This window comes from Malus sylvestris, chromosome 15 (genome assembly GCF_916048215.2).
Source record: "Malus sylvestris chromosome 15, drMalSylv7.2, whole genome shotgun sequence".
Classification (NCBI taxonomy): Eukaryota; Viridiplantae; Streptophyta; class Magnoliopsida; order Rosales; family Rosaceae; genus Malus; species Malus sylvestris.
In genome coordinates, this window is record NC_062274.1 from 32149345 (window position 1) to 32177190 (window position 27846).

General features: G+C 37.2%; 2 protein-coding genes across 3 annotated transcripts; both read left to right on the plus strand.

The window, feature by feature from the left end:
• The first annotated feature begins 13655 nt into the window (after window positions 1–13655).
• Window positions 13656–19829, plus strand: LOC126603319 (uncharacterized). 2 transcript variants are annotated; one of them, XM_050270129.1, is made up of 9 exons: window positions 13658–14349; window positions 16063–16269; window positions 16391–16642; window positions 17613–17679; window positions 17765–17947; window positions 18097–18188; window positions 18751–18933; window positions 19015–19151; window positions 19363–19829. In XM_050270129.1, exons 1-9 carry the CDS (start codon window positions 13840–13842, stop codon window positions 19547–19549), a joined length of 1818 nt encoding a protein of 605 aa, XP_050126086.1. In that variant the 5' UTR covers window positions 13658–13839; the 3' UTR covers window positions 19550–19829. The 2 variants fall into 2 exon arrangements, 1 of the variants encoding a protein (XP_050126086.1); XR_007616237.1 differs by lacking the exon at window positions 19363–19829 and having other exon boundaries at window positions 13656–14349; window positions 18097–18192.
• A 3717-nt stretch (window positions 19830–23546) lies between these two features.
• LOC126603326 (histone H3.3) lies at window positions 23547–25180 on the plus strand. The gene is made up of 4 exons (XM_050270137.1): window positions 23547–23711; window positions 24229–24377; window positions 24496–24586; window positions 24677–25180. The coding sequence occupies exons 2-4, from the start codon at window positions 24229–24231 to the stop codon at window positions 24845–24847; spliced, it is 411 nt and encodes a 136-aa protein (XP_050126094.1). The 5' UTR covers window positions 23547–23711; the 3' UTR covers window positions 24848–25180.
• The last annotated feature ends 2666 nt before the right edge of the window (window positions 25181–27846 follow it).

Here is a 27846-nt window from a genome sequence, read left to right on the forward strand (position 1 = left end):
AACCACTTAATTCTGGATCGTTGTTGCCAAAACTTTTCCTCTTGTTCCCTTAATCTGTCGATTTGTATAGAAAGGGAATTAATTTGTGCAACTTTTGCCTCCCAATATTCATGCAGTGCATCAAGTTGTTGAATTAAAGCTTCAATTTCTTCCATTTTCCTTCTGAACTTCATTTTACTCCATATCTTTAATTGCCCCTAACAAGCATTTAACTTTTTTTGCCATCTTTTCAACCAATTTCCATCACCATTTAACTTCCAGCAATTCATGATAATTTCTTCGCATTCTGCTTCCTTGGCCCAAAATGCCTCAAACCTAAACAAACTTCTTCCTTTTATCGCAAGAGGTTCCCAATCAACCAGAACTGGGTAATGATCCGACCCCATTACTATACAATGGGTAACAATAGTGTTTGGCTAGCATTCTTGCCATCTTTCATTCACCAATCCACGATCAAGTCCTTCCTCCACCAACTTTCCAATCCTTGTTCCCCACCAAGTTAAGCAAGGACCTTTAAACCCCAAATCAATCAGTCCCGCCTTATTTATGAAGTTCTGAAGATACCGTGGTCTTCCATGAAAAACTTCTCTACCTCATTTTGTCTCATAATCCCATAAAAACTCGTTAAAATCTCCTCCACAGAACCATGGCATGTCTCTGGGCCTGAAAGTAGTCTTCATCCATGTCCAAAAATTCGCATTTTCATTACGATAAGGGGTACCATACACCTAAGTAGCTTTAGTCCAGATTTGTGTTCCAATACGTTTATACTGGAATTAATAACAGATTTTGAAAAGAAAATTACTTGAATCTCTATAGAGTTATCCCACCAAAGGCTCAACCTTCCAGCACTTCCTTCCAAAGATATATCGAAACCGTAATTATAACCCATTCTTCGACAAATTCTTTCAATTCTGCGATTTCTCATCTTTGTTTCTAATAGAAAAATCACAGAGGGTCTATACTTTTTGACAAGCCCATATAAGGCTCAAACAGCCGTATCCAACCCAAGACCATGGTAGTTCCATAATAAGTAACTTATGGCGATCTTGCAGCTGTTTGAGGCCAGCCGCCACCGCCTTCATTTCTAACTTGTATCTCTGCTCCTTCTGCATTAGTTGCCATATCAAGATAAGCATATACCCCTTCTTGTTGTATAGGAACCTCATGCAAGTTTTCCTCTGAGAATAAATAATTGCCACCTTCCAAACATCCTTCTCGCAAGCTTTGTCTCATAACTCTCTTCATTTCACTTTTCCTTTGTGATGAACTACCTTCCCCTTTCTTAGCTTTCTTTTATTGAAAGCTGCACTTTTTCTTTCTCTCTGCTCCCCTTTTTAGACCCATTCTTGCAAAAATATTGTGATGTTCATCCCTTAATTGCTGTAACTCAACACTTGTTATATTGCCACTATAAGAACTCCGTAGTGGCCCAAAGGTTCTATCCCCAGCTTCTCTGCCTTCTTCAGATGTAGGGAGATTTCCCAAGCTACCCCAATTAGCTGAATCATTGGGCTTGGATTGACCCGTTCATAATCATTCATGTCCTCAATCATCTCCTCAATCTTGATTCCTCCTGATTATGTCCGTATTTTATTTGAAACATAAACCGAATAATAGGAGCTGGCATTGGTCCATGGGCATACCCACCACTCACAAAAATGTCAAGTGTTGAAGCTTTTTTGCTTCCCTCGTTTCATCATTATTTGGAATTTTGGATTCCTTTATTCAGTAGGCTTTTAGGGTCATTTCCTCTCTTAACCTTCACTTCCTGCTGCTAAGGGGTGCAACTCAAGCGGGTTGGGGGGATTGAAAGGTCAACTCAATCCTAATCCAATTTTTACGATTCGAGTTCGGGTTTGGGTTCAGGTTGGGTTTTATTCGGGTTCATTTGGGCTCGGGTTTAATTGGGTTAGGATTTACTTGGGTTAGGTTCAGGTTACCCAACTTTTTCAAGTTTAATCTTGTAACAACTTAGTCTCCACGAATTCCTAAAAAAATTAAGTCAAGTAGCATCAAAGCTAGCTAACTTTACATAAATCAATCTACTATAAAGCTTTAGGATTTAGAGACTACGAATATGGGCTGACTAATTAAAGCCTCTTATTCCCTAAAAGTTTAAGTAATTATAAAGGATTATTTATTAAAAAAAATATTAGAAAGGGCGTTGGTTTTTGGACTTGGCTCACTTGGGTGTAGTATTAGCATTAATTGATATTGATTACAATATGGTTAGATTGGGTTTAGTTAGTCGAGTTGGTTTGGGTAGGGGATGGACGGGCAAATGATCAACCCAACTCAACTCAATCAATGAACGGGTTGAAATTTGGTTGGGTTTTAAAGGATTATAACTAAAAAAAACCCCCAGGTTTAAAGTCGGGTTGGACATGGGCAGGTTCAGATTGGCCCAACTCAAGTTGCATCCCTACTGCTGCTGGCTGCTTTTCAATGCTTTAGAAGATACTTGATGTGCGCGTCACTGAATTATTTTTTGTTTGTGTTAGTGAATATGGTTTTTCTGTTCATACTATTGTTCCGGGTTCAAATCCGAACCCCTCCTCGTAAGCCTAAGATCCATCTTTTGTCGTTCAATATGTAGGTAGATGCAAATCCGAACTTTCTAGATATGTGTAATCCAATTTACTAAGCTTATGTGAATATATCACATAAGCCTAATAATTGGTATTAGAAAACCTCCTTTTATCAATGTCGTACAAAGGGACTTAATTTACTTTTCATTCAAACTTCCAACAAAAATGGTGATCGACAATTAGATGATTTTTCTGTCAACTGAGAAATATAAACTCATATTCAGGGTAATTTCAGGTAACACAAAAGGAAAAAAAAAATGTAAATAGTAATAGTTTATCATTTCGATAAATTAACAAACAAAAAAACCATGGCGTATATTAAAGTTTAGTGCGAGAATTAACTGTGGTGTACATGAAAGTAAAACTTAGATGCCCATGCTGCATGACAAGATATGTCCCCAAAAAGATGAATGATCGAACGTTAGTGTGTAAGGAAATCTTGAAAGAGTTCGCCTAATAAAGCGAAAGAAGATTACTACCATTGAAAATTGGAATGATTTTCTTAAAAGTGATACTTTTTATAAATTTTATGTCACTTTACAATTTAACGTTAATTTTCGTAATAACATTATAGAATATTGTATCAAAAACATAATGTGCCAAAGAGTCTATTAAAAGTCTCACTTTTAAAATAATTCCCTTTACATTTCTCTTTATAAATATAAAGCCATACAATGAGTTATAAGACCTAAAGACTAAGAGCTCGTTTGGATGTGCTTTTAAAATGACTAAAATCACTTTTAGAGAAAATGTTTATGGGTTCCAAATGCACTTTAAGTGCTTTCTACGAGAAGCATCAGTTATTTGCTTCTTCCAGAAAGCACTTTTAGAGAAAATGTTTTTGGGTTCCAAAAGTACTTTAAGTGCTTTCTACGAGAAACATCAGTTATGTGCTTCTTCCAGGAAGCACTTTAAGTGTTTTTCCAAGATTTATTAGCATTTTTACCAAGATTGTTTTCAAAAATATTTTCATCAAAAGCACTTTCAGTCATTTTAAAAGCACATCCAAACGAGTTCTAAAGGAAGAGGAGGAGAAGCTTGATATTTATGCATTTCATATCATTTTAATACAAGTCTAAATTTATATTTATCACAATTTAATCAAACTACCATTTAACTGATCATCTCCCTCTTGATTATGATGCCATATAATAGCACGTACTACTAACAAGATCAAAATTTCAAACCAAATAATGTGTCATCAATAGGGAATAAATGCGTTAATCAACGCTTAAGTAATAATCTAATCATTAATAACCACATTATTTAGTTTACAAATTTGATTTAAAAATGTGATTCTCTTAACATTATTCAAAGAATGTCAGCTAGACAATATGTATCATGCCGATGTTGCTTGCTATGCGTGAAGCCACATGTCCATCTAACAAGTATGTGGTTGAGACCACAAGACCAAGGCCAACCCTGAGGGGGTGCAAAGGGTGCGATCGCACTATAAGTGTCACAATGCTTTCTTAGCAGAGTTGTCAACCGGCGGTAGTGTCATTTATTTGGGTACGGGTTCGACTCCACATCTACTCATGTTTATTAATTTTGATTTTTTTTTTCCAGCTATGCTTGGTTTTCTTTCCTATTGGGCATTGTCCGGGTACCCATTTTGGGCCTTTTTTTAAGTTAGACTATTTGTTTCTTTTTTTTAATATTTGTAATTTAATTTTTTCCATTGTTTGTTTAAAAAAAAAACCATTTCTTTCATTATATAACATAACTTTTGCAAATAAATCTGCAATTAGTAATATCATAATAAATTAAAATTCTTAAAAGTTTAAACATATAACCTTTAAAAGCCCTTTTCTTAAAGCTTCAATTTTCCTGCAGTGCATCAAGTTGTCGAATTAAAGCTTCAATTTCTTCCCTTCTCCTTCTGAACTTCCTTTTACTCCATATCTTTAATTGCCCCTAACAAGCGTTTAATTCTTTTTGCCATCTTTCCAACCAATTTCCATCACAATTTAACTTCCAGCAATTCATGATAATTTCTTTGCATTCTGCTTCCTTGGCCCAAAATGCCTCAAACCTAAACAAACTTCTTCCTTTTATCGCAAGAGGTTCCCAATTAACCAGAACTAGGTAATGATCTGACCCCATTACTGTACAATGGGTAACAATGGTGTTTGGCCAACATTTTTGCCATCTTTCATTCACCAATCCATGATCAAGTCTCTCCTCCACCAACTCTCCATTCCTTATTCCCCGCCAAGTGAAGCAAGGACCTTTAAACCCCAAATCAATCAGTCCCGCCTTATTTATGAAGTTCTGAAGATACCGTGGTCTTCCATGGAAAACTTCTCTACCTCTTTTTTCTCATAATCCCATAAAAACTCGTTAAAATCTCCTCCATAGAACCATGGCATGTCTCTAGGCCCGAAAGTAGTCTCCATCCATGTCCAAAAATTCACCTTTTCATTACGATAAGGGGTACCATAAACCCAAGTAGCTTTAGTCCAGATTTGTGTTCCAATACGTTTTATACAGGAATCAATAACATATTTTGAAAAGAAACTTACTTGAATCTCTATAGAGTTATCCTACCAAAGGCTCAACCCTTCAGCACTTCCTTCTGGAGATACATCGAAACCGTAATTATAACCCATTCTTTGAAGAATTCCTTCAATTATGCGATTTCTCATCTTTGTTTCTGATAGAAAAATCACAGAGGGTCTATACTTTTTGACAAGCCCATATAAGGCTTGAACCGCCGTGTCCGACCCAAAACCATGGTAGTTCCATAATAAGTAACTCATGGCGATCTTGTGGCTGTTTGAGGCCAGCCACCACTGCCTTCATTTCTAACTTGTATCTTTGCTCCTTCTGCATTATTTGCCATATCAAGATAAGCATGTACCCCCTCTTGTTGTACAGGAACATCCTGCAAGTTTTCCTCTGAGAATAAATAATTGCCACCTTCCAAACATCTTTCTCGCAAGCTTTGTCTCATAACTCTCTCCCTTCCATTTTTCCTTTGTGATGAATTACCTTCCCCTTTCTTAGCTTTCTTTTCTGGTGATTGAAAGTTGCACTTTTTCTTTCTCTCTACTCCCCTTTTCATACCCATTCTTGCAAAAATATTGTGATGTTCCTCCCTTGATTGTTGCAACTCAACACTTGTTATATTGCCACTATTAGAACTTTGTATTGGCCCAAAGGTTCTATCCCTAGCTTATCTGCCTTCTTCAGATGTAGGGATTTGATTTCCCAAGCTACCCCAATTAGCTTTAATCATTGGGCTTGGAATGGCCCATTCATAATCATTTTTGTCCTCAATCATCTCCTCAATCCTGATTCCTCCTGATTATGTCCGTATTCTATTTGAAACATAAACCGAATACTAGGAGTGGGCATTGGTCCACGGGCATACCCACCACTCACAAAAATGTCAAGTGTTGAAGCTTTTTTGCTTCCCTCGTTTCATCATTATTTGGAATTTTGGATTCCTTTATTCAGTAGGCTTTTGGGGTCATTTCCTCTCTTGACCTTCACTTCCTGCTGCTTAGGGGTGCAACTCAGGCGGGTTAGGCAGATTGGAAGGTCAACTCAATCCTAATCCATTTTTTACGATTCGGGTTCGACTTCAGTTTTATTCGGGTTCATTTGGGCTTGGGTTTAATTAGGTTAGGGTTTACTTGGGTTAGGTTCGGGTTACTCAACTTTTTCAAGTTTAATCTTGTAACAACTTAGTCTCCACGAATTCCTAAAAAAATTAAGTCAAGTAGCATCAAAGCTAGCTAACTTTACATAAGTCAATCTACTATAAAGCTTTAGGATTTAGAGACTACGAATATGGGCTGACTAATTAAAGCTTCTTATTCCCTAAAAGTTTAAGTAATTATAAAGGATTATTTATTAAAAAAATATTAGAAAGGGCGTTGGTTTTTGGACTTGGCTCACTTGGGTGTAGTATTAGCATTAATTGATATTGATTACAATATGGTTAGATTGGGTTTAGTTAGTCGGGTTGGTTTGGGTAGGGGATGGACGGGCAAATGATCAACCCAACTCAACTCAATCAATGAACGAGTTGAAATTTGGTTGGGTTTGAACAGGTTATAACTAAAAAAAACTCGGGTTTAAAGTCGGGTTAGACATGGGCAGGTTCAGATTGGCCCAACTCAAGTTGCACCCCTACTGCTGCTGGGTGCTTTTCAATGCTTTAGAAGATATTTGATGTGCGCGTCACTGAATTATTTTTTGTTTGTGTTAGTGAATATGATTTTTCTCTTCATACTATTGTTCCGTGTTCAAATCTGAACCCCTCCTTGTTGGCCCAAGACCTATCTTTTGACATTCAATATGTAGATAGACGCAAATCCGAACTTTCTAGATATGTGTAATCCAATTTACTAAGCTTATGTGAATATATCACATAAGACTAATAATTGGTATTAGAAAACCTCCTTTTATCAATGTAGTACAAAAGGACTTAATTTACTTTTCATTCAAACTTCCAACAAAAATGGTGATTGACAATTAGATGAATTTTCTGTCAATCGAGAAATATAAACTCATATTTAGGGTAATTTCAGGTAACACAAAAGAAAGAAAAAATGTAAATAGTAATAGTTTATCATTTCGATAAATTAACAAACAAAAAAACCATGGCGTATATTAAAGTTTTGTGCGAGAATTAACTGTGGTGTGAACATGAAAGTAAAACTTAGATGCCCATACTGCATGACAAGATATGTCCCCAAAAAGATGAATGATCGAGCGTTAATGTGTAAGGAAATCTTGAAAGAGTTCGCCTAATAAAGCGAAAGAAGATTACCAGCATTGAAAATTGGAATGATTTTCTTAAAAGTGATACTTTTTATAGATTTTATGTCACTTCACAATTTAATGTTAATTTTCGAACTAATATTATAAAACATTATGTCAAAAACATAATGTGACAGATAGTCTATTAAAAGTCTCACTTTTAAAATAATTCCCTTTACATTTCTCTTTATAAATATAAAGCCATGCAATGAGTTATAAGACCTAAAGACTAAGAGCTCGTTTGGATGTACTTTTAAAATGACTGAAATCACTTTTAGAGAAAATATTTTTGGGTTCCAAACGCACTTTAAGTGATTTCTACGAGAAGCATCAGTAATTTGCTTTTTCCATGAAGCACTTTTAGAGAAAATGTTTTTAAGTTCCAAAAGCACTTTAAGTGCTTTCTACGAGAAGCATCGTTATGTGCTTCTTCTAGAAAGCACTTTAAGTGTTTTTTCAGGATTTATTAGCATTTTTACCAAGGATTGTTTCCAAAAATATTTTCACCAAAAACACTTTCAGTCATTTTAAAAGCATATCCAAACGAGCTCTAAAGGAAGAGGAGGAGAAGCTTGATCTTTATGCATTTCATATCATCTTAATACAAGTCTAAATATATATTTATCACAATTTAATCAATCTACCATTTAACTGATCATCTCCCTCTTGATTATGATGCCATATAATAGCAGGTACTACTAACAAGATCAAAATTTTAAACCAAATAATGTGTCATCAATAGGAAATAAGTACGTTAATCAATGCTTAAGTAATAATCTAATCATTAATAACCACATTATTTAGTTTATAAATTTGATTTAAAAAATGTGATTCTTTGAATGTGATAGCCCGTCCCTAAAAATTATGGTTTTTGTAATTTTAAAAATGTGAATTTGCGAAAATGCCCTAGAGGTGAAGGTGTTGTCTTTCATTGACCAATGTGTAGTGAGACGTACTAAATATTCTTTTAGCGTATTCCTAAAGTACTCGACGATATGAACGAGTTAGCACAAGCAAAATTGAATTTGGAATTACGAACCGAAAGTATTTTGAAGAAATAACTATTCTATTTATATTATATCAATGTATGCTAAATTAGGAGTACATGTGTGTGTGTGTGTATGTGACCGAAAGGGGGAAGAAAAAGAAAAGGAATGGGGGGAGAAAAAGAAAGGAGGATAAGGGAAGGGTTGCTGCCCAATCAGGAAGATGAGAGAAGTGAGGGACCAACCAGAGAAGAGAGCAAGGAGGAGAAATGTGGGAGAAAAGAAAAAGGGGAAACCAGGTTTCCCTCAACCCGTGACCCGACCCGGTGGATTCTCCCATCTCCGGCCACCTTGGACGACAACGTTAGTGTCAAAATGACTTTTACCACGAGGCCAACCGATCCCTCTTCCATTTACATGTGAAAATTGGATGGAAATTGGTGAATTTTGGGTAAAACCGTGCAAAAAGGGGGGCACACGGGTTAGGTTTCATTCCGCCATGATTGGAAGCTACCTCCTCCAAACCACTACAAACAAACTCCCCTCAACCTCAGGAACAAAGCCCAAGCACTTGTGGAGGTGTTGGAGTGAGCATGGAGGTCGAATTGAAGCACATCATTTTCTAGGGTTCCGGCGAGTTTGAGCAAAATTGGAGCTTTTCCCGGCCAAATTGGACTTGGTCACATGTATGAAAGTTACTCAACTCATTGAGATCTTCATTCCTGTAAATTTTGGTAATTTTTGGAAATAGTTAGATTTTCCGACGAGTCGGGGCGGCCAACCGCCATGTGCGGCGGCGCGTGGCCAAGAGACTCTCGATGCTAAATTAAATGCCCTAAATTCAGTTTTGATATCTGAATGTCATAGGTTGATCGTTTAAATCAAATTTTGTTACGATACTTGGTTTGGCCAAAATATGAATCGATTATCCGACCGTTGGATCGTCACCAAACTTGGATGCATTATAATACGTAATGTTTAAGGATCATAAGAACTTACAGATCAGGAATCCGAAGTACGGATCTTCCCAAATTGGATTTGTAAGTTCAAAAAATAAATGTTAACCACCACTTGGTTTTGGGCAATTGGCGGAAATCCGACCGTTGAATCATAATGACATTTTAGGATGTTGTTCTAGAAGCATAATGTGGATCTTTAGAAGTAATCGGAAATCTGTAATGCAGATCTTCCAAATCAAATCTTAGGGGTGTGTTTTATGTAAATTATGTATTTTATCGGTCAAAACTCTGAGATGTGATTTAATAATTGGTCATAGGCGATAATGGTTTGTGATGTTTCGACATGCGCACTAAGGAGTCGTAGCGCGGACCTCAAGTGAGTGGGCCTTTTCCTTTCCATCGTATATTATATATATATATATATATATAATTCCATAAACGTTTATAAATTGATTATGACTTACGATTACTGTGAATGCTTTGAAGTAATTATTGTGAACTACGAATGGCTTGATCCCTATTTAGGGTATGTAGGCAGTCTAACTACAATAAATGAGACTAAATAATTGAGGCAATAGCCTTGTTTAGGGAATTGAGTAATGTGAGGGACATTGGTGGAAAATATAAGATTTAACCTTATGTTTTGGTGGTTAAATATTGGTCATAAATCAGTTTGGGAAGAATCAGGAATGTGAAGTAAGGAAACGTAAGTAATGATAGTTAATTAAAGTAGTATCTAGTTGGGCTTATCATCGATAATTATTTCCGAAAATAAGTAGTTCGGGAGTAGGGCGTTACGGATTATGCATTTTATGCCATATTATATATATATTTGGGAATACTATGTTATGGTTGAATTTTGATTGCATCATGGCATATTCATATGTATATTACCTGCACATAATCATTGTAAATGCTTGGAAGCGCGAAGGTGAACTCAGGACACCTAGGTAAGTTCATGTGAATTTATGGTATTAGTTGACATTATGGGGTTATTGCATGACTATATTATGTCTTAAGCAACCCCGAGTTTATGGTATTAGTTGACATTATGGGGTTATTGCATGACTATATTATGTCTTAAGCAACCCCGACACGGTTGTACGGGTTGCCCATGAATCGTACATGTTATGTTGAGATGCATTGAGAGCTCATAAACCTCCACCCCGGTGTTAGTGCTCCCGCCCTTGGCCAGGGCACAGTCCTTCACGTGATGTTCACCTCCCGCACCTTACGCTCACCTTGGATCCAAGGTAGGTGCACAGTCCTATCGTACAGACCACTATAGGTGGTTCCGACTCGTAGGTGACCTGCGATTATTCGCACAGTCTTCACGTGATCGTAGCACTTGAGCGTATTTATTTATACCCAGTCATGTCGTACATACCACTTTAGGTGGTTCCGAATCGTGTGCAGATATACTTATTAAGCTATGGATAAAGTCGTATAAGTCACTGGAAGTGACTTCGACTTATGAGCTAGCATATATGATGAGATGCTAGCATATATGATGAAATGCTAGCATATATGATGAGATATGTTATGAGCTAGCATATATGATGAGATATGTTATGAGCTAGCATCATATGTCATACATGTCACTAGAGGTGACTTCGGACTTATGAGCTAGCCTTGATTGATGAGAAATTGATAAGTCGTACAGGTCACGTGAGGTGACTTCGGCTAGTATGTAATGAGATATTGATTCAACCGTACTTGATAGGTGGATCCGGCTAACATGCCATTTCACATTGGTTTATCTCACCTGGGTTACTTATTCTTGTTGAGATATTTGACGTGGCATAACTGTAAGACTATTATTTTGGTTATATTTTTCATTTATAGTCACGCCTGTTATTTTCTGGGAAATTATACAGGTATCACGACGAGGGGCTATTAATTTTGGTAGTTGGAATTGGTTTGAAAAGTTTTGTTTCACTCACTCACATTTTCTATTTTTGTACCCCTCCAGGTTCTAGCAGCAAATTTCCATATCGACGAGGATTCATGGCACTTTTCAGCACATATGTCTTTTTATGATGGTATAATCATTATATCACCTTACTATACTATACCTATGCTCTGTATCACGCATGAAATGGGTCCAAATCCGCTCACCGCGCACTCGTGTACCTAGGCACTCTTAGGTTTTAATTTATTCACATTTTATACATTATCACACTTTATGGCTTCGTCACCTTCCAGGTGTCGGCCAGGACGGCCCGATTCGGGGTCCTAGTGGACATTTCGGGTCGGGGTGTGTCACTTAACATTATCCAAAGAATGCTAGCGAGACAATATGTATCATGCCGATGTTGCTTGCTATGCATGAAGCCACATGTCTATCTAACAAGTATGTGGCTGAGACCCCAAGACCAGGGTCGGCCCTGAGGGGGTGCAAAGTGTGCGATCGCATAGGGCCTCGATTTTTTGGGGTCCCCAAATTCTAAAACCTCTATATATATATATATATATATATGCGTGAACATGATCACAATGCTTTCTTAGCAGAGTTGTCAACAAGTGGTTGTGTCATTTACTTGGGCACGGGTTCGACTCCACATTTACTTATGTTTATTAATTTTGATTTTTTTTCCGGCTATGCTTGGTTTTCTTTCCTATTGGGCATTGTCGGTAACCATTTTGGGCCCTTTTTTTTAACTAGACTATTTGTTTCTTTTTTTGAATATTTGTAATTTAATTTTTTTCATTGTTTGTTAAAAAAAAACATTTCTTTCATTATATAACATAACTTTTGCAAATAAATCTGCAATTAGTAATATCATACTAAATTAAAATTCTTAAAAGTTTAAACATATAACCTTTAAAAGCCTTATTCTTATATGACACCATTTAATAGAATACATGTAATAATAAGAATTGTTCATTCTTTTGATCACCGTTTAAACCATATAAGGGATCCCGTTTGAGTCCCACATAGGGCCTCCAAAATCTCAAGACCGGCCTACCCACGACAGTTGTGAAAAATTATTGAATTAATAATAACATTCATTGCCTCTCACTCATTGAGCAATTAGATACATAATAATTAATGACAACACTTTTCGATATGATTAATCACATTATGCAGAGTGTTTGTTTGATCTACTTTTTCCATTTTATATTAATATGGTTTAAAATGTTTGCATTCATGTTCATGCCAGATCAGTTTTCTTTTTCTAATTACAAGCGGTGATGTATATCAAATTCATATAAATTATAACAACGAAGATTCGACATGAGTGCTGAGATAGGATCCTCGCCGGATCCTCTTTGTGAGGATTTCGAAAATCCTTTAATTATGTTCATTCATCGTATCTTGTGCGGTCAATTTTCGTCAGGTACTGTTTGTGTTCAATTTTAAATAAAATAATTTAAAATGATTTCTGACCGTACATAGAATGAAAAGATATGATTAAAGGATCATTGGGATCTTCACAAAGAGGATCTGACGGGGATCTTATCTCATGAGTGCAGAGAAATGAGCACATTATTTAGTTAACTTGGCTAAGTCAAAATATGTAGTTGTTGGATGGCTCTGGCCAGCATCGACACCTCTCCATTTTTTTCCAGCAAACCCTATTGAAGTTTGAAAAACCATTGATGCTCTCCATTTGATTACTCATTTCTCTCTTGTTTTCTCTTTGCAAACGTAGATCCAATCAATGGGAAAGAGAGGGCGGTGTGAAGTGGAGTTTTATAGGGTTCTAGTGTGTTTATTTGAAACGGGCTTGAGCTATTGGACAGTTTTGAGTACTTTTTTCTTTTAAATAACGAGCGATAACGTATGCAGTTACTCAACTCGTTTGGACCGCTTTGCGGGTTCTCCTCGTCTCGGGGCCATTGGCCTTGAAGTTTCTTTTCTTTTCTTTCGTGTGGAGCCGGTTAATACTCGGGTAATCTAATCAGCTTTCTTATTTAAACACAAGATTGGTTGTATAATTGTTTTTGATAAAATGATATTGACATGTGAGACATGGGCTAAGGTCTGGTTTGGTACGGAGGTGAATCTGAAAAAAATGGCTATAAAAAAAAGCTGGGAGCTTTTTTATGTTTGGTAAACATTTAGCTTCAGCTTTTTTTCACAGTTTTGGGTAAAAAAAGCCAAAAACACAAAGCTGCAAAACCCAGCTTTGAAAAACCAACTTTTTCACATTTATTTTTCATAAAAGTTTACCAAACACTATAATACTGTTTTTTTCTTCAAAAGCACTTTTATAAAAAAGTTTTCCAAATACTCTGCTGCTTTATTTCACAGCTACTTATTCTAACATGACAGCAAAACAATTGTTTTTTTTCAAATGAGAGCAATATCAAACCAGCCCTAAGTATTCCTGGGAAGTCCACCTAACCACTCCCTCTCTCTCTGTCTCTCTCTCTCTCTCTCTAGCCCGTCTGTCTGTCTCTCTCTCTCTCTCTCTAGCCCGTCTATCTATCGTCTATAAACACTACTACACCATTTCCGATGACTTCTGGGGACCGTAATTACTGAAACTCAGGCTGCTTCCACTGCCGCTTAAACCCTGCCACATGTCCGAAAACGACGTCGTGACGCGGACGTTCCGGGCCCTGGTGGAGGGCGCCGACCGGAAGTTTGCTAGGGTTCGCGACGTGCCGGCTTACGGACGCCTCCACAACCAGCACTACTTCCACAAGGTCTTCAAGGCCTACATGCGCCTGTGGAAGTACCAGCAGGAGAACCGCTCTAAGCTCGTCGCCGACGGCCTCAACCGCTGGGAAATCGGCGAGATCGCCAGCCGGATCGGCCAGCTCTACTTCGGCCAGTACATGCGCACCAGCGAGGCTCGATTCCTCCTCGAGGCATACGTCTTCTACGAGGCCATTCTCAGCCGCAGCTACTTCGACGGCTCCACCGGTTCCAGAGGTTTCGGGAAGAAGGATATCGGAGTCCGCTTCAAGGAGTTGAGATTCTACGCCCGGTTTTTGCTCGTTTCCTTGATTTTGAACCGGACCGAGACGGTTCATCTTCTCGCCGAGCGGTTCAAATCGCTTGTTGATGACTGCAAAGCCAATTTTCGGGTAATTTCTCGTTGTTTTCTGGGCATTAGGATTTGTTTGGTGTCTGAGAAAGTGAGAAGTGAGAACCAATTAATCATACAAGTTATTAGAATATTTTGACTGGGTTCTTAATATTCTAGGAAATACAGTGCACTAACAAGTCCAAGATAAAATCTTTCTCAAATTTAAGGACAAATTTTCATGGTGGTTGCTGTGATTGGATCAATTGTGTGATTTATAGTTGCACTTCTGAATTTTGTTTCACATTTTAGATATATGCAATCTAGGGTCTTCTGTCTTCGGTTTTCAAGCTAAGATTCATTTCCATGTGTTAATTGTCATTTTATTAAGTGAAAAGGACCTGTCACGTAAAGTCGAGTGTTTCCATGCTGTTATGAAACTTATTAAAGAGATGTGAATTCCTCCTTAATGAAAGTGGTACCGCCAGCTGAGTTGTTCCGTGAGGAAGGCAGCTCACCAGCTCAGGTGGGTCTGAAATCCACATCATGTTGATGGGGAGATAAGGGAGAACATCTAGAAAAACCCAGTCGCCAATAGAAAGTCTCTTTTGCAATATACTCATGAGCTGGTTATTTTTTTGTAATTTAGAACAACTGCAAGCACATCGGGTAGCTAATTTTAAACATATGAGAATTTTGGTGGTGTATGATTGAAGCGCAGATCAAGTACAAATTGGCTAGATTTAAAATTTTATAAGTTGAGACTAAATTTAGCATCTCATGCGTACGGAGATGGAAATACTTTGTTGGATGTGTGGGCACATGAGAAAGGACAAGATTAGGAGCGAGGATATCAGAGTTAAATTAGGAGTAGCCGAAATTGAAGATAAGATGGGAGAAAATCGGTTAAGGTGGTTTGGACATGTGAAACGAAGACCTACAAATGCTCAGGTTAGAAGATGTGATTACGAGACAAAGGCTCAAGCCAAAGGGGTAAAAGAAGACCTAGGAAGACTTGGAAAGAGACTCTAAGAAAAGACTTGGACTACCTGGTTCTAACGGAAGACATGACGGGGGCAAGGCCTTCTAGGATTCATATAGCCGACCCCACTTAGTGAGATAAGACTTTGTTGTTGTTGTATGCATGCGGAGGATGATTTGGGGATTATGATGGAAGTGAAAATAATCAGGGACAAACCTGGAATGAAGTCAAATGATGTGTACACAGTATGGTGGGCTTGCCTCAAAATAGTGACATGTGATTTCTGGATATGTATGCATTGCTTAAAATGCACTGTGATCTATAGGAATGGTGCCAGTAGTTCAGATACAAGTGGGCAAAGTGACTGAGAGAAGCAGGTGGATTAGGGTGAAGTCAGTGGAATTATGCAGATGCACAGGGACTCTTCAGGTTTAGGGGTGGTTGATCTTGAGGTCCAACGCGTGTCTCTGGAGTTACTAAGTTGTTGGGTGAAGCAATTTGAAGTTGCGAGTCACCGAAACCCATTTGTTTTCTGCTTGGACTCTTTGAAAAATTTTGGAATGAAATAATTGAAAACCACATGCAAGAGTTAATCAAATTTTTACTGATGGAATATTTATGCATTCACTTATGTCCCAATTTAAATAGCTTATGTGTGTATAAGCTTTTATTTATGTCTTAGTTCAAACTTCAAATAGTTAACTTGTATTAGTGTTCCTCGAATAATTTCTTGCATGGTTCTTTCATTAGATTACCTGCATGATTTTGGACATTTGAGTTATCTTTTCTCAGGACACTAATTTTAAAGAATGGAGGCTAGTGGTGCAAGAAATTGCTCGATTTATGAAAGTTGATACGGCCTTTATGAATGTCAGGCCATTGCGATACTCTACCTTGTTTGATTCACATCCAGCATCTCTTCCATATGTTGCTCGTTTCCATGCAAAGAGAGTCTTAAAATTTCAAGATGCATTGTTAACAAGCTATCACCATAATGAGGTAAAAATAAATGATTGTTTACATCTTTAATCATTGATTTTAATTCATTTCGGAATTGATTATAATATACAGCTGTCACAAAGGAAAAAGTATGTGAATGTCCATGCATTTTGACTTGCAGGTCAAATTTGCTGAACTTACAATGGACACCTACCGAATGCTGCAATGTTTGGAATGGGAGCCAAGTGGGTCTTTCTACCAAAAGCGTCCAGTTGAACCAAAGGAGAATGGTGTTTTTATTGAACACTCTGGGGCTTCTGCGGCATCTGGAGTAATTGATATGAACTTGGCTGCGGACATGACTGATCCAAGTTTACCGCCAAATCCAAGGAAAGCTGTTATCTATCGGCCATCTGTGACACATTTGATAGCGGTTAGTGCTAAAGAAATTTACTGTCATGTTTGTTATTTGAGGGCTGTGTCTCTGGAACTGTAGGGATCTGCTTAGAGCCTTGAAACTCATGTTCTGTGATGCATGAAATATGCACATTCAAAATGACAAAAAAGTAACAAAACTACAAACAGAAATGGAAAAATCCAAAATATAGGACACAAGAAAAAAAATGTAATTCTATATTTTTATTCTATTTGGCATGTTAATTGATTTACAAAAGGTATGGCTGATTTAAGGTATATTAATAAAATTTTGGTCGAAGCCTCACGTCTATTTTGGTTTGAAAACAAAAATATTGAAAAACTAGTTACATGTATTTTAACCTTTGCTTTGTTATCATTAATTCTGTGGTAAAAGAAGAAACACTAGAGTGTGAGCCTTCATGTCTTACTAGTCCCTACTTTGTTAGTTGAAATGCCAATGAATGCCCCGGCCCCTTGGTCTCCATTTCATTGGTATGATGAGGGTTTTGGTTGATGAAAAGTATATTTTTACCAAAAACAGGAAGAATCTTTTTATTATTTTTCTGTACTACAAAAATGAGCCCAAGTCTTCACATTTTTTTTCTTTTCATTTTGAAATTGGCCGATTGTGTTGGAGTTCATCCTGGATGTGTGCACCCTTTCTTTTTGCAGGTTAAATATAGGGATGCATCCCATGGATTCACATGTTTTGAACACACAATGTCATGTCATATTTGTTTAGTCAGCTTTATCATGCGGGGTTCTTTAAACCTTTGTTTGAAAAATGGCATTGCCAATTGCACTGTTCGTTCATGTACCTGCAATAGAAGTAATGGTGTAATGTTTTAATGCAACTACGTAGTGTGGGACCATTAAATATTGGTTGCTTCTTTGCCAGTGAAAATTTTCAATCTATCATATACATATTTATTTTCTTTTTTCAATGTTTAGTTGCCAATGCTGAGATGTTATTGATGCATTGGCAGGTGATGGCTACAATATGTGAGGAGCTTCCTCTGGACAGTATATTGCTAGTTTATCTGTCAGCCTCAGGTTTGGTTTCGTCGGATAAATATCAACTCATCAATCATCATGTCTTATCATCCCAGATTAGTAAACTTGATGATCAATTGTGCAGGGAAGGTTGGTCGCAGTAATGCTAGTCAGGTGTACAGCTCTGGAGGATCACAGAAGTCCTCAAAAAACAAAGCTCCTCTCCAAGATCAGAATAAGTTTCTGCCTGAATCATGTATAAATAACAAGGGAGAGTCAAGTGGCTATTATGATCAATATCTGTGGTTTGGTCCTAGAGGAAATGGTGGTAGGTTCCTGTAATGCATCCATATGCTGCCTTGTTTTATTTTGGCTACTTTTGTGCGCAGTAACCTGTTTAAGTCATTTATTTATTTGTTGTCTTCCCTATGTTATTGTTCCACTCTTATATTAGTTTTACGTTTTTTTTAATTTCAGGTTTGAATAACCTTTACCCTGGCGATATAATTCCTTTTACTCGTAGACCTCTTTTCTTGGTAATAGATAGCGACAACAGCCATGCATTCAAGGCAGGTTTGTCAAAACTTGTGCATGAATTCTGTGGTTGCATGTTTTTACAGTGGAGTGTAGTTACAAATCAGATTTTCTTCCTTTATCCCAAAATGTTTTTTAACATTTTATGGTTATTGTTTTAATTTCATTTTATGGGGTCTACATTTCTTTGTTCTTGGAGTAAGTTTTGAAATGTTGAGAGTAAATTATTAAGTTACTGGAACCAGCAATGTTTTACTCGGTAATTGTTATTGGAAACACGTACATCCCTAACAACCTTGAAGCCCTTCTGGCTCAAATATGTTTTGGCATCTAACTTCAAAGGAGTGTCGATGGCTAGTGAATCTTTCTAGTGTTGCACTTGTGGAAAAGTCTTCTGATATATTGGCCCTCCCATTCCCTCCCTAAATGCCAACTTCTGTTCATGGTTCTTGGTCATTTTGATGGGATTGGAGAAGGTTTCTCCATCTTATGGTCTTCGTTCATTACCTGATGTTTGAGACGGTGGATTGAGTTGATCTGCATCTGAGCGGTGTTTGTCAGTGAAAATACTTACATTCTGCTGATGAATGATTTCAGGTTTTACATGGAGCGGAAAGAGGAGAGACGGCTGCTCTGCTTCTTTCACCTTTGAGACCAGCATTCAAGAATCCAGCTGATGCTGATTTAACGCAAAATGGAAGTCAGTTTACCTTTTTCTTGACTGCTCCCTTGGCAGCATTCTGCCAATTAGTTGGATTCTCCTCTTCTGATACCGAAGCAGTAAGTTAATTGCAAGGACTGCAGTACTTGCTGACTGTCCATTTTATTTTAGTTGTTCCAATTGATTTTTTCTGCTTTCAGGAGGTTTATAGCAATGCTGAAAGCATACTCTCGGCTGCCTTCTCTGAGTGGGAAGTTATTCTTTGTACAACAAGAAGCCTCGATCTGGTATGGGCACAAGTTCTATCAGATCCTTTTTTGCGGCGACTTATTCTGAGGTACATATCTTCCCCAGTCTGCCAAGGAATATAAGGCAACAAATATCTGGTTCTGTAATTTGTTATGTTTAGCATTGTCGCTATCTTACTGCATTTGCCTTAATGATGGGAAATGAGAGATAATAGCAATTGTCTTGGTGTTTCGTTGTTTTAATTATTTTGTTTAAAAGTCAAAATAGCAGAAATGCTTACATAATGCTCCTACTTCCAGATTTATATTCTGCAGAGCTGTGCTTTCTTTCTTCTGCCCTCCTGAAGATAGGGAGCAGCATTTGCCGGTTTGCCTACCTCTTCTTCCCAATCCCGTTTCTCCAGATTCTGAAGTTGTGCGGTCTGCTGTCCACAGGCTTGCAAAGCACCTCAGCGTCTCTGACTATTTTCACTTTGTTGACACATGATTACCTAATTAGATAGTAAAGCTAGATAGTAAAGCTAGATTGTAAGTATAGGTCTCCTGGATCCGGTGTGACCACAGCACAGATAAATGAATTGGCTTACTGGGGGGAGGGGGGTTTGAGAAGATACTAATCGGCTGATGTGTAATGGGTGCTGTTATTGTGTTTAGGTTGGTGTCTGATCCTTATAGGGTGTGAACTTTTCCATGTGAATCTTCAAATTACATATAATTGTCAATACCTTTGTAAAAGAAAATCAGCTAGTGAAACAAAATTTAAATTATTTTAACCTCTCATGACGCCGATTTTAACGGTCTTGTTGAAGCTTATGGTTCTCAGAGGAATTTTTGAATGGCCTCTGCTACTGCTACTTCACAATGTGATTTGAGTTTTTTGGCTTGTATTTTGTGTTTTGTATTTTGTTTAAACACCTTCTTTTTTATTAATTTATTTGTTTAGTGTATTTGAGGGAGTTGGAAAGGGAAAGTCTGGTTTGATACATTTGATAGAGATTGCTCCATAATAATGTACTAATAATACCGTATTTTGCACAACTTTGTTGGCTGGATTTTTCGTACACTTATTTTTACCTTTTACATACTCTTATTAATTTTTTGCTATTGGTCTTCTTCATTTTATTTAATCCAACAATCAAAAATTGAAAGAGGTGTGTGAAAAGTAAACTTCTCATACCTAACCCTCCCTCAAAGAGCAAGTGGCTAAGAGCAAAGAGCTAACCGCTAACAGTTACCAACAGGACTAATGGCTCGTTTGGTATTGTTGTGTTTTGAAAAAAAAAATTGCTTCTGCTGTGTTGTGAGGGTAAGCTCATTTTTGTTGTTTTACGTTTTAAGCTTTTTTTCACCCAAAACTGTGAAAATAAGTTGTTTTTAAGTGTTTATCAAATACCTTTTCTAGCTCAGTTTTTTTTATACCCACTTTTTATAAAAGCATCTTAGTACCAAACTAGTAATACGAGAGCACATCATAAAGAATGAGTGTGGATAGCATGATCTTTTTTCTTTCATAGTATGTAGTACGTACTGCTAAGGAAAATCATGGATTTATATATATATATATATATATATATATATATATATATTTTTTTTTTTTTTTAATATACGATATTATTAATTTTATAGGGTAAAGAGAGTGGACCCAACCTCACAAGGGTCTTAGCTATAAGAGCATTTCCAATGGGGCCCTATATAGGACTGGAAAAGTGGTGGATATAGCTTATTTTAGAGCTCCGAAAAATCTTTGGGGCTTTATAAAAGAATTTCTCCTAATGATGAGCTATTTCTTTCGGGCTCTATATATTTATTTATGTAGATTTGATTGCAATAATAATTTTTTTTTTTGTGTGTGTCAACTTTTTTTAAGTTGATTTTTGAACGTGTTATTTTAATTTTATTTATTTATTAATCTTTAAACCTAAAAAAGTTCAAACTTTGACAAAGTTAGATTCCATCACTTATGAACCGTTTGTTAGATTATATTCTCTTATCTCAATTTCATTTGTTGAAACAAACCCCTACTTCGCCTTCTGAAATAATTTGATTTTTATGTACAACACAACAATTTACCTAGCACCAATTGGTAAATTAGTATCACATAATTTTGAAAAACATATTTGAAAATTTTACCCACCAATGTTGATGAAATCAATTTGAAATTTCTTATGGAAGTTAAAACAATCATTAATTAGCTAAATTACAATAAATTACAAACAAACACAACCAAATGTTTCATCACATAATAAGGGGCATTTTAGGACTATAAAATTTTGTAATCTGAGTCATAAAGCAAATTTAATGAATTTTTTTTTTTGTTAAAACCCAATAAACGGTTTTAAGTCAAGAAAATATATATATGATGTGTTAAGGGGGAAATCTAAACTTTTAGATTAATAAAAGTGAATTTTAAGGGGGAAATCTAATTTTTTAGATTAATAAAAGTGAACCTTTTTAGTAAAATAGCTTAAATCATTTTATGTCTTAAGCATTAAACATACAAAAAAAATGTGGGAGGATCTTTGGAACAAAAATATGTAAGAAAAAAAAATTAAAAAAAGAATAAAATGAGAGTATAAGTATTCGCAAGTAAAGGGAGAGTGATAAAATTTGGCTAACATGAATTGCTACTTTTCTCGTGGGACGCACTGTTTTTTGGGCTAGATGTAGACTAATTTTATGTTATCCAAAAAAGGAAGTTGCTAGCCAAAGTGGTGGATCGAATCCCATTTTCTGGCTCATTGGGGATGAAATTTTTTCACTAAGGTTTAAAATGTAGTAGCCTCATAGAGGATAAAGCCCCCATTGGGGATGCCTCTAATAATTTGGTTCATATTTATTTTTGGCGATAATCAAACAAAATATCTCTCACTTACAAATAGTGTTTAAAATATCTGTATTAGTGGAAATATCAAAATGCAAATTTATGAAAATATCAACGGATATATCGAATAAATATATCGATATCGGTTGCTTTCAATGAAAATGATGGAAATTTAAAATGAGACTTTGGGGATTGTCAAAAAATTATTTTAAATGAACAATATCGAGCCATATTCATATACATTATCCAATCGAAAAAGCTAAATATAGCCCGCTCAATAATTTATTAATTTTAAGTTTATACTTTAAATTGATTGGTTAATTTAATTAACCTACATTTGGATGTTTTCAATTCCAATTGTTGAAGTTGAATAAATTATTGTATTTGAGGAGCTGTGTCCCAAAAAAGGGCTAAGAGGGGGCTACATTTGGCCATCCTAATGACCCCTTGACCAAATAATGGTGACTCCATAAAATTATAGCTCAGTCATCGGTTGAAGATGAACTTTTGATCAAATCAGACCATTTTTTGGCTTTTGGACCTTTAGAATGGTTGGATCTTACATACAATGTGTACTACTGAGTGAGATGTAGTATTGTAGTCAAATCCTAAACTAAATCACAAAAGGTCAGCTTGTTGTTTCCTAGCTTTCCAATTTAACAATTACTTATGAATTTAGCACTTGTTAAAATATTTTGCAAAATAGTTAAAAGCATTCTTTTAGCGATCTGAAAATTAGTTGTCTACAGCACTTGCCACCATCGCATAGAAATCATGACACCAAACCAAGGCGAATAGGGATTGTGAGTGCGGCTTGGTTCCTAAAGAATTTGTACTTGAGACGTCTTTATTTTATTTTTTATTTTAAATATAGGGGTCTTTTAATATATATTGATGATAGATTAATCTTCCTTAACATGCACTTCTAGTAACACATGTGGCAGTAGCATACTTTTTGCTTCGAGTCAGATGGTATATCAAAAAATTAATGTGATGGTGAGAAATGCATCCGTGATTCTATTCTTTTAATTAAGAAATTCTATTATTGTTAAAGGAATTTGCACCGTCTCAAATGGTACCGTTTGGTACGTGGGACGGGACGGGACGGAATGGGACGAGTCGTTCCGTTCCACGTTTGGTACGCTTAAAAACTGTGGAACAGGTTGTCCTATGGGACGAAATTTGGCTGATTTTTCGTTCCACCTCTTCCCCTTGGAACGACCCCTTCCACATCTGTGGAACACAAATTTATAACATTTTATGACAAAATTTCTCCTTATCTTTTTCAATATTTACATCATCTGTTCCGTCCTGTTCCGTTTCGTCCCGTCCCGACTGCGTACCAAACGGTACCAAAAGTCACTCTACAGTATAATATTAACTTTAAAATTAAAAATTCCCACCTAACATTTTTCATTTTTTTGGTTTTTTGGTGAACAACATTTTTCATTTTTGCCGGTAACTAACGGCAACGTTTTTCCCTTCCAATAATTCAACTCCCCGTTTAAAACAAAATTTTGCAAAACTTCGTATCCATATGAAAATAAGTCGACCAATAGGAAGCCAGAATTAGTCATTAGGGATCCGCGTCACCAACCTAAAATCGAATCACAACCGCATATTGAAAGTGAGAAAACACAGCTACGCCCATTCATAACCGTTAGATACCACTAAGAGAAAACACACGGATAATGAATCGCATCCGTCGGATCTCCCAGAGAGTTTACAGTCGCACGTATATATACCCCTTAACCTCTTAAACGTTGGAATCTTTGGTTCATTCGAAGACGGAGAAGACCGAGATAAACAGAGCGCCAAGCAAACAAAGGTTCGAATTATGTGTTAAATTTTCAAATATTTATTTAATTTTTCTGAACCTAAATTAGGGTTTGCTTATCGTTCTCGATTCGGTTTGCTTATGAGTTTGATGTGGATTTAGGTTTTTTCTTGTTTTTTTGTTTTTAATTGCATTATCGGAGTTATAGTTTCTGATTTAGGGTTTACATTGCTATCGTTTTTTTATGTGAAGATCTAGGGATTTGAGGTTGTTTATGGTATTTTAATGTTATGGTTTAGGGTTTTACATTGTTCGTGGTAGTCCAATGTAAAGATTAGGGATTTGGGACTGGGTCTTCTGGGTTCTTTGTTTGGTTGATGCTTTGGGATTATCGGAAAACCTAAGATTTCTCTAAATGTTATTTGGATCCGTAATTGTAGCAGTTATGTTTGGTTGCTCGGAATATTTGCTTCATATTTTTGCCTGAAAAACAGAGGGTTTGCTTTTGGTAAAAAGAAAGAGTTTATGTGATTCAATGTATTGCTCTCCATTTTCTGTATGTGTTTAGATGGCCCGTACCAAGCAAACTGCTCGTAAGTCTACTGGAGGAAAGGCTCCCAGGAAGCAACTTGCTACCAAGGCTGCTCGTAAGTCTGCACCAACCACTGGAGGAGTCAAGAAGCCCCACAGATACCGCCCTGGTACTGTCGCTCTTCGGTAAGTCAATTGACCCTCTTTCTTTTGTTGGTTCATAATTTTCAAATTTTATTTTGTTGATTCTTAATGGGTATGCAGTTTAGGCTGAATTATGCATTGTTTGGAATGTTTTGTGTAGTGAAATCCGCAAGTACCAGAAGAGTACTGAGCTCTTGATCAGGAAGTTGCCATTCCAGAGGCTTGTTCGTGAAATAGCCCAGGATTTCAAGGTATTATTGTTTGAGCTGTTATGGTAACTTGGTGATTTGGTTATGGTTTCAATGAATAAATGTGCTGATATGGGTTTTGTGTCTTTGCAGACTGATCTGCGTTTCCAGAGCCATGCGGTGTTGGCACTGCAGGAGGCTGCTGAGGCCTACCTTGTGGGTCTGTTTGAGGACACCAACCTTTGCGCCATCCATGCCAAGCGGGTTACCATCATGCCGAAGGATATCCAGCTTGCCAGGAGGATCAGGGGTGAGCGTGCTTAAGTGATGCGCCTGTCTTGCAACGTTGAGGGCTGTTGTTATGGCTGCAGATGGGATTGAAGGGGTGGTATGTAAAATGCATCTGTGGGCGGAAGGAGGTGTTTTTGTGGTAAATGATATAGGGGTGGGGTAGGGTTTGGTACAAGATGTAGTGAATATTATGGTTAATGCAAAAACAATCTTTTAAGAATTGCTCTTCTTTTGGTTGGTTTGTATTGTAGAATATGTGGAACCTGCGTCTGTTGGTCCAACATTTAATTTGTGTTTTTTTGTTCATTTGGTTGTCTGCGGCCTGACTGTTGAACAATATTTCGTCTAATCTAGTCTAGTTTGTTATATCTCCTTGTTCCGTTATTTGTTGTGGGCGTTGGATGATTGGTGAATAACACGTTTTGGCCTTGCATCGCATCCGTATGTTCATGTTCATCAAAGATTTGTTGAATCGTTGTAACCAAGTGTCTACTCTGTGTCGTTATAAATTCGATTTCATGTCTCAAAAGTACTGCAAGGGAAGAATGTTACTGTTAGACTCTAGTACTAACACTACTGGAATATAGGGAACCGTCAAGGATGGGAAGGTCTGATTCTCCTGGAAAGTACAACTCAAAGGATAAAAAAATATCATTAGTTACTGCATGTTCATTTCAAGTTCGAAGTACCATTTGTACAAATAAAAATCCTCCACCGTTGCCACCACCTACAACTGCAATCACCAACCTTACACCTCTGCCGTCATTACCACAACGGTTTTTGCCATTGCAACCCCTGCCACTGCCATCACCGCCACTGCTAGGCTGACATCACTGCTAACTCTACACCTCAACTACGACATCCTATTATTGGCACCACCACGATACACACCCACCATTAACGCTGTCACCATGGCAACTACCCCTGCAACTATCGTTGCCACTACCCCCACTATTATATTTATTTTTGTCATTATATATAATTATCACTCTTATATTAAAATTACTTAACCAAAGAGGCGAAAAGAGTCTATTTTTCATACTTATAGCACATAAAAAATACAGTTTATTAAACGCTTAAGTGCTTTATTTTACAATTAATTATTCTTAAAGCATAACAAAATCAGTTTAAAGAACAAAAGGCATGGCCCTAAGTTGGAACATTAATCCCTATAACAGTTCCGGCAGACTTATCAAAAGTGGAAGCTTGAGTAGCTCAGGAACGTCATCTCATAACAGTTTCTAGTTCTTATCGGTCCACAAAGAAGCATAATACATACAACAACAACAACAACAACAAAGCCTTTTCCCACTAAATGGGGTCGGCTATATGAATCCTAGAATGCCATTGCGCTCGGTTTTGTGTCATGTCCTCCATTAGATCTAAGTACTCTAAGTCTTTTCTTAGGGTCTCTTCCAAAGTTTTCCTAGGTCTTCCTCTACCCCTTCAGCCCTGAACCTCTATCCCGTAGTTACATCTTCGAATCGGAGCGTCAGTAGGCCTTCTTTGCACATGTCTAAACCCATTTTGTGTACGTGTTAATGCTTCACCGCCCAACATTCTGAGCCATACAGCATCGCCGACCCTATTGCCGTCCTATAAATTTTTTCCCTTGGGCTTCAGTGGCCTACAACGGTCACACAACATGTCGGATGCACTCTTCCACTTCATCCATCCAGCTTGTATTCTATGGTTGAGATCTCCATCTAATTCTCTGTTCTTTTGCAAGATAGATCATAGGTAGCGAAAACGGTCGCTCTTTGGTATTTCCTGATCTCCGATCCTCACCCCTAACTCATTTTGGCCTCCATTTGCACTGAACTTGCACTCCATATATTATGTCTTTGATCGGCTTAGGCGAAGACCTTTAGATTCCAACACTTCTCTCCAAAGGTTAAGCTTCGCATTTACCCCTTCTGAGTTTCATTTATCAACACTATATCGTTTGTGAAAAGCATACACCAAGGAATATCATCTTGAATATGTCCTGTTAACTCATCCATTACCAACGCAAAAAGGTAAAGACTTAAGGATTGTTGATGCACAAAATCAGTGAGGACTTTGGTACAACAGAAAGTATTAAGTTTGTGATATTCGTTAGATTGCTCCGGTCATTAGTGTGGATAAGTATGTAAATGGATAAAGATAGGAAAGCAAACACAAGATGTACGTGGTTCACCCAGATTGGCTATGTCCACGGAGTAGAGGAGTTCTTATTAATTGTGAAGGGTTTACACAAGTACATAGGTTCAAGCTCTCTTTTAGTGAGTACAAGTGAATGATTTAGTACAAATGACATTAGGAAATATTGTGGGAGAATGATCTCGTCATCACGAAACTTCTAAGTACCGAAGTGTGGTATCGTCTTCACTTGCCTTATCTGTCTCATAGGTAGATGTGACATCTCCTCTGGAAGTACTCTTCCTTCATCCAGGGGTGGTATCTTTAACTGATGGAGATGCACAAGGTAATGTATCAATTTCACTTGAAGCTTACTTGTAGTTTCAGGCTTGGTCAAGCGTGATACAAACCATGTAGTAAGAGTCCCCCAAGTCGCCGAGCTAGGGGATCTGCTGAAAGAGGTGACAGACAAGGTAAGCAATTAAAGCTCCAAGCAATCAGTCCCAGATCAGAAGTTTGATTTCGAGTTCCGGCTGATTGTTCTCATTCTCCCTATCTTGCAGGCAGCATGAAGGATAAAAAGAAGAAAAAGGAGAATAGATGATATGAGATACTTTTGCTTTTGAAGAAGTAACTTTCCACAGGCTTATTCTTGAACTGGGCTGGAGGGTTTTCTGGTTTCCTCCAGAGTATAAGGTTGACTGAAGAATTTGAGGGTCAAAACAAGTCCATCAAATCTAGAGTACGTTCGACCCTGCTGATATGAGATACTTTTGCTGTTGACAAAGTAGTTGATGTATCGTCATGTGTTCTGTTACGCTTGTCTCCACATGCTTCCTTGTATCCTTCTCACTTTCCCTATCTGTTCCTCAGGCAGATGTGGTATCTTCTCTGGAAGCATAAGATGTTGA

Excerpts from the sequence above, each read along its gene's own strand:
- LOC126603326 (XM_050270137.1), top strand. The coding sequence starts at position 24,229 with ATGGCCCGTACCAAGCAAACTGCTCGTAAGTCTACTGGAGGAAAGGCT. Across the intron at positions 24,378-24,495 it reads CCTGGTACTGTCGCTCTTCG|TGAAATCCGCAAGTACCAGA; the intron begins GTAAGTCAATTG and ends TGTTTTGTGTAG. Across the intron at positions 24,587-24,676 it reads AAATAGCCCAGGATTTCAAG|ACTGATCTGCGTTTCCAGAG; the intron begins GTATTATTGTTT and ends GTGTCTTTGCAG.
- LOC126603319 (XM_050270129.1), top strand. The coding sequence starts at position 13,840 with ATGTCCGAAAACGACGTCGTGACGCGGACGTTCCGGGCCCTGGTGGAG. Across the intron at positions 16,270-16,390 it reads CAAGCTATCACCATAATGAG|GTCAAATTTGCTGAACTTAC; the intron begins GTAAAAATAAAT and ends TTTGACTTGCAG. Across the intron at positions 17,948-18,096 it reads TGGTCCTAGAGGAAATGGTG|GTTTGAATAACCTTTACCCT; the intron begins GTAGGTTCCTGT and ends TTTTAATTTCAG.